At 39.8% G+C, this 7,003-nt stretch overlaps 1 protein-coding gene across 1 annotated transcript; it reads left to right on the top strand.

Moving 5' to 3' along the window:
• Positions 1-2,784: 2,784 nt before the first annotated feature.
• LOC107748086 (extracellular calcium-sensing receptor-like) lies at positions 2,785-6,139 on the top strand. Its single transcript, XM_016562745.1, has 6 exons — positions 2,785-3,011; positions 3,279-3,570; positions 3,665-4,492; positions 4,620-4,847; positions 5,014-5,137; positions 5,226-6,139. Exons 1-6 carry the CDS (start codon positions 2,785-2,787, stop codon positions 6,137-6,139), a joined length of 2,613 nt encoding a protein of 870 aa, XP_016418231.1.
• The last annotated feature ends 864 nt before the right edge of the window (positions 6,140-7,003 follow it).

The raw sequence follows: 7,003 nt of genomic DNA, 5'->3' as shown, positions 1-7,003 counted from the left end.
CCACAAACAGTAAAATATCCGTGTGGTTAACATCATGTCGAGAAGACGCTGTATTCTATGCTGTGAGAGTAAATTTGTTTTATCACGTTATAATTACCACAAACTTGTTAACACTTGACACTTACCACTGAGAAACGTCCTGCTCCAGTCGTGCTTGCGAATCAGTCTCTTGTCGATCAGCCAGTTCAACCGTTTCATCATCAGACTCCGGCTCGAATTGGTAAGGTACAATCGATACCATCTTTTCTATGTATTGACAAGTCTCCAGGGCTGTCATTCTGTCATGGCAATGGGTGTTTCGTTTCCAACACGCACTGTACGCGGTAGACCAATCCAGAGCCAATCTCTCTACGGCTCTGGACCAATCATAAAGGACTGCGCCATCTGACCAATACCAGCAGTGAGGGCTCAAGGAAAGGAGAGGGGTTTAGAGAGACTGATTCTTTGAACTGCTTTGCATGAGTTGTTTATGAATCATTTAGAAATGAGGTAAAATTACATCTATTTTTTGAGAAAACTAACGTGTTTTTTGACCTTGCATGCATGTAAACCAGTTTTAGGAGACTCATAAAACAATATTAGCAACCTTAAAAATGGCATAATAAGGGCACTTAAATTTTTTGAGCAGTGTACATTTCATCATAAAATTTGCAAGAGATGCAAGAAATTATATTTTTATAGAGGTAAAAGTAATGAAATATTGATAAAGAGTTTACAAAAAAATGAATGACATTATAGGGATCATATGATGCGAATTCATGTTTTCCTTTGTCTTTGGAGTGTTAAAAGCTGTTCGTGCATACAGAAGATCCGTAAAGTTGAAAAGATTAAAGTCTCCATCAAAAAGAGATATTCTTTATAAAAGTGAACGCTGAGCCACGCCTTCCTAAAATGGCACATTCACAAACACGCCCCCACATATCTACGTCACTGTGTGGGAAGATTTGCATAACACCGCCCAAATGTATACGCAAAGAAAGAAGGCGTAACTTTTATTCTTGCTGTAGTATTGTTGCCGCCGCCAACATGTCGTGGAGACACTGTGTGTTTCGTTGCAAAAGCCAAACTACTTTGTTTTGCCTTCCAATAGAGGACACAACTAGTTTTATTTACAACACTGTAAAAGTTAAAGTTTTATTTACAACACTGTTCCAGAACAGTACAACTCAAATATTTTACGGAGAAAAGTTTCTTGAACCTGGTAAGAGGCATAACATTTCCGTCACACGCTTGAGAAATTCGGCCAATCACAACGCACTAGATAGCTAGCCAATCAGAGCACACCGTACTTTTCAGAACGATGAGCTTTGTAAAAATCGACACATTTCAAAAAGGTGGGGCATAAAGGAGCAACAATAATGTACAGTATGTGGAAAATAATGTTTTTTTTTTTTTTACCTTAAACCGCGTAAACACAGCATTACACCAAATACACAAAACATTTTAGCAACATCATATGACCCCTTTAATGTTACTGTGTTCAGACAACTGAATGTGCCAGGGTTTGTTAGCGGTCCTCTCTGTTTTTTTTTTTGCTTTAATCTCTTTCTCTTTCTACTCAACTCTCTCTCTCTCTCTCTCTCTCTGTATTCTCCAGATTGCTCTGCCTGGTGTGGCAATGTTCTGTTCTGAATCTCGCCTGTGATCTCGGACTGATAACGATGCTCTAGTGGACTGATCTCTGGTTCTGACTTCGGGCGTCTGTGACTCCTCCTCTACCCTGTCCATGGTATGTTTACTCTTCATTAGACAGATCTCCCAGTGCTGACCTCTGCCTGGCCTTGACTTCTCTTCTGCCCCCTGCCAAGCTGTCCCATACCCTGCGACTCTTCGATATGCCGGACTTTTTGTTGTTTTCTTGCTTTGATTTAATACTTTTATCAACAGTCCTCTGCATTCGGGTCCTGTTTCAGATAACTTGAAAGAACACTGTGGTCATCATGGATCCAACACAGGAATCTCTGGTCTGTTTGCCTTGGAGCCATGTTGCCATGAGGAGGAGCTGGCTTTGGCTTGCCAGGCCATTGTTGCTTTGGTTTGACCAGATTCATCTTCTCCAGTTTGGTCACAAATCTCCAGCCATCACCAACTGTTCTACTTTATATTACGAGTGGGGAGCAATGGTCTGGGAGACTAATGATGGGTGCTACTCTTACTACTTCCTTTTCAAGTCAGAGATGATAAAATACTTTGAACATTCCATTTTTTGATAAGGAGGCATTCCAGCTTCTAGTAGCCCTCTGTCAATGCCAACTGTATCAGGGCCTACCTGTCATTGTCTGTGTGAACAACAACTATTATTCCTGCTTGGTGCTTTATGAATGCTGATCTTAACGGATGCTGAATGGGCTGCCCCAAACAAACAAACAAACAAATAAATAAATAAATAATAATAAATCCCTGATGGAGCAGGGATTGTTTAGAAAGAAAATTTGCACAGCAAAACTCGAATGCAAGACTGACATCTAGAGGACATTCTGAGGAACACCACTGTCAAGTAGAAAACATTGACAAGTTGATACAAATAATATCCCTAAGCTATAAAAACATTTTTTTTTCAGTTCAGCATCTCTAAATATGCCCCTCCCCCACTCCCATTTAAAAAAATAGTTATATCCTAAGCAAATCCCAAAGTTGTCATTACTTAACAGATTAGAATATAGTGATGGGCTGGTGACATACTGATTTCCAGGGATGCTCACTTAGCACCACCTGCTCTTTTAAAGCAACACCCCACACAACCTTCATCATAAATTAAGCACACGAAGAAATAGAGAAACAGAGATGGGGATCACTCTGAACATCTGCCTGTATTTGTCTTTTAACTTTATTTCAGCAGCTTATTTCAGCATACTCAGAACAGGAACCTGTCAGCTACAGGGACACTTCAGGTTGAATGGAATGTACCAGGATGGTGATGTTATATTTGGAGGCCTGTTTGAGGTTGACTTCCTCACAGTGTTCCCAGAGCTGAGCTTCAGAACAGCACCGGAACCACCATACTGTGAGCAGTGAGTTTTGAGTGGAAAATAACAGTTATACAAGAAAAAGGGAAAGCTTGGAGGAGAGTAACATTTTTAAACTATGGAAATATACCTAAAAAAAAAAAAATCTATTCTTTACTAAATATCTCATGTTCTTGAATTCAGTGTTAATTGCAATTGAGAAATGTCTCAAATTATGTTATACTCCTTCACTGATTTACCTTTTCTTTTTCTTTTTTTGCTGCTAATATCATTCCAGAACAGTTAAATCAACATTTATTTTCACTTTTTTAGATTTGATATGGAAAGCTTCCAGCAGGCACAGACCATGGCTTTTGCAATAGATGAGATCAATAGGAATCCAAACCTACTGCCTAACATCACTCTTGGTTACCATCTTTATGACAACTGTGTGATGCTAGGAATGGCATTCCGGGCTGCCTTATCCTTGACTAGTGGAACAGAGGCATCCTTCTCTAACCTCAACTGCACTGGCCCACCACCAGTGATTGGTATTGTGGGAGATTCAAGTTCAACAGTTTCCATTGCGATTTCAAGTATTCTGGGGCTGTTTCGAGTACCTATAGTAAGAAAAAAGTTCTAATATATATTTTTTCGTTGTTGATTATTACTCAATTTCTTTGTCTCATGCCTTCCCCTCTCTCCATCTCCCTAATTAGGTTAGTCACTACGCCACCTGCTCCTGTTTGAGTGACAGGAAAAAGTACCCCTCTTTCTCCAGAACAATCCCCAGCGATGCCTTCCAGGTGCGGGCTATGGTTCAGATCTTAAAATATTTTGGATGGACCTGGGTTGGTCTCATCTACAGTGATGATGACTACGGCGTCTATGCTGCTCAGTCCTTCCAGCAGGAAATGCAGCTGTTTGGACATTGTGTTGCTTTTTCTGAAAGCCTGCCCCATGATAACAACCCCAGAGATATTCAGCATATAACAGGAGTGATTCAGGCCTCTACAGCTAGAGTGGTGGTTGTTTTTTCCACTCCATCCTTTTTGATACCTTTGATAGATGAGGTGGTGTTGCAGAACATGACAGGCAGACATTGGATTGCGAGTGAAGCTTGGGCCACATCATTTGTACACCACACTCCACGTTTACTGCCCTTCCTGAAGGGCACACTAGGCATCGCTATCAGGCGTGGAGAGATCCAGGGGCTTCATGATTTTCTACTACGTCTCCGTCCCAGCAATGATCCAAAAAATAATATGTTGAGGATCTTTTGGGAGAACATGTTTAGGTGCAGTTTTGAAACTGGGGTTAGAGAGACAGATGGAGAGCAAGTGAAAAAGGTGTGTACAGGACAGGAGGATCTGAGCATTACAGACACACCATACACTGATGTTTCAGAGCTGAGGGCCTCTTATAATGTCTATAAGGCAGTTTATGCCCTGGCACATGGACTTAATGACCTGATGCAGTGTGAGGAGGGGAGAGGACCATTCAGTGGGAACAGCTGTGCTGACATAACAAACCTGAAACCTTGGCAGGTAAGAACTACAAGTACAGTGCAGATTCTCTCCAGGCTTATAGAAGAGCTGATGTGGAAAAGCAAAATATTTGCACTATATTAATCCAAATTTCATATAACACCTCTCCTGTCTACAAACTGTGCAGCTGGTTCACTACCTACAGAAAGTAAACTTCACCACAGGCTTTGGGGATCATGTGTCATTTGATAAGAATGGAGATGCTTTGGCCATCTATGATGTGCTGAACTGGCAGCCAAGCTCTGATGGAGCAATAAGGGTCCAAACGGTTGGTGTAGTAAATGAGGAGGCAGCAACAGGGATGGTGCTCACATTGAATGATGATGCATTATATTGGAACTTTGAGCCAAAAAAAGTAACTAGCATTGCTTGTTGCCGTTCTTTTTGCAGACATAGTCTAAAAATAGTCAATAGCTATGAAAAGACAAATGAGAATACAGTAATGGAAAGGCCAAGCTTGTCATTATGTAAAAGAGATGATAGACAAACAAATGACTGATAACAGATTATGTCTCTTTCAGCCCCCAAGGTCTGTGTGCAGTGAGAGCTGCCCCCCAGGCACTAGACAAGCCACAAGGAAAGGCTTTCCTGTCTGCTGTTTTGATTGCCTGCCATGTGGAGATGGAGAGATTTCTAATACAACAGGTGTGATGATTATTTTTGGCAAAAACTGAATAGAATTTGAATTTGATTTCCTCTTAAAACTCACCTTCTGTCTTTTTCTTACTCACAGATGCTATTGAGTGCACAATGTGTCCAGACGAGTTCTGGTCCAATCCAGATAAAGACCAGTGTGTCCTCAAAGAAGTGGAGTTTCTGTCTTATGAGGATCCTCTGGGCATCTCTCTGACAACTGCTTCCCTGCTTGGTGCCTGCTTCTGTGCTCTTGTTATGGTCATTTTTGCGCATCACCGTAACACTCCTATAGTACGTGCTAACAATTCAGAGCTCAGCTTCCTACTGCTTTTGTCACTCAAACTGTGTTTCCTGTGTGTGCTGCTATTCATTGGCAGGCCGCAATTGTGGACATGTCAGTTAAGACATGCTGTGTTTGGCATTAGCTTTGTCCTGTGCATTTCCAGCATCCTGGTCAAGACTATGGTGGTAATAGCCGTGTTCAAGTCATCTCGACCAGAGGGCAATGGCGCTATGAAATGGTTTGGAGCAGCTCAACAAAGATGCACTGTTCTGGTCCTAATAGCCATCCAAGTTGTGATATGTGCAGTCTGGCTATCAACTGCCTCTCCAACACCCCATAAAAACAGCCAGTATATCCGCTCTAAAATAGTATACGAATGTGCTATAGGCTCAGTGGCTGGTTTTTCTATGCTGCTGGCATACATTGGACTGTTGGCAGCAGTAAGTTTCCTGTTAGCTTTCCTGGCAAGAAATCTTCCAGATAATTTTAATGAAGCAAAGTTCATCACTTTTAGCATGCTAATCTTCTGTGCTGTCTGGATTGCATTTGTTCCAGCATATGTGAGCTCTCCAGGGAAATATGCAGTGGCTGTAGAGATATTTGCCATTTTAGCTTCTAGTTTTGGATTACTGGTGGCCATATTTGCCCCAAAGTGCTACATCATCCTTTTACATCCAGAGAGAAACACTAAAAAAGCCATCATGGGAAGAGAAACACAAAAGAAATAGTTTTACATTACTGTGGTGTAAAACTGTAAACTCTGATTTGACACTGCTTTATCATTTTGGGTTTCACTCCTGTAAACAAACAAGCAAAATCTGTGCAATGCCTTTTTTTTAAATTATTAACATTATATTGTATTGTATACAGTGTATTAGGGGTGTTTGTACTTTTTTATTTAAATTTTAATTTATTTTTTATTATTATAATTTTTTTTGGTCACATGTGAACAAAACAAATGCAGCATTGTTTTAACTACACTTTGAGTTTTATATTTTATATCTATTTTAAGGAGTTTAATCGATTCTTATATCCAATTTCAATATTTTAATGTTTTTTTTTTCAGTTGATAAATGAATAAATGAAGCTTTGTTTTTGTTACTTTTGATAAGAAAGAAACTCTCAGCTTTCAAATTCTATCCAGTTTATCATGCAATCTACGCAATAAATGCCTTTTAATGCTCTTTAATGTGGCATGACAGATCACTGTAGCAGTGACAGAGCAGAGCACACATGAATAAATCATCTTATCCTCCCTACTACCAGGCAGCCATAGCATGTAATGAACACATAATGTTCACGTAAATGAACATCAGAAAGATCACAGGAAAATGTTGTAAGATACAGTACAATTTACTGAAATATATCATGTTTCAGGTAATTAGTGTTTTAACTGCTGAAATGTCAATAAAACATAGTTGAACAATATCACATAACACTTAATTTATCTCAGGAAAGCCATGTCCATAGATCATTAGTTCGCTAAAAAACTTACTTAACTGTACTTAATTTAATGATAGCTTAATTGTTTATGTTTGTCTGTCAAGAAAACAAGTTAAGACAGCAACTATAATTTACAATTCTACATTCAT

The sequence above is a fragment of the Sinocyclocheilus rhinocerous genome, unplaced genomic scaffold (assembly GCF_001515625.1).
Source record: "Sinocyclocheilus rhinocerous isolate Xijiao unplaced genomic scaffold, SAMN03320098_v1.1 scaffold1852, whole genome shotgun sequence".
NCBI classification, from domain to species: Eukaryota; Metazoa; Chordata; class Actinopteri; order Cypriniformes; family Cyprinidae; genus Sinocyclocheilus; species Sinocyclocheilus rhinocerous.
The sequence above is the reverse complement of the archived record's forward strand: the minus strand, read 5'-3'. Positions and strand labels throughout refer to the sequence as shown.

Coding starts and splice junctions, on each gene's coding strand:
- LOC107748086 (XM_016562745.1), top strand. CDS start 2,785: ATGGGGATCACTCTGAACATCTGCCTGTATTTGTCTTTTAACTTTATT. Junction 3,012..3,278: donor GAACCACCATACTGTGAGCA/GTGAGTTTTGAG, acceptor TCACTTTTTTAG/ATTTGATATGGAAAGCTTCC. Junction 4,848..5,013: donor GGAACTTTGAGCCAAAAAAA/GTAACTAGCATT, acceptor TGTCTCTTTCAG/CCCCCAAGGTCTGTGTGCAG.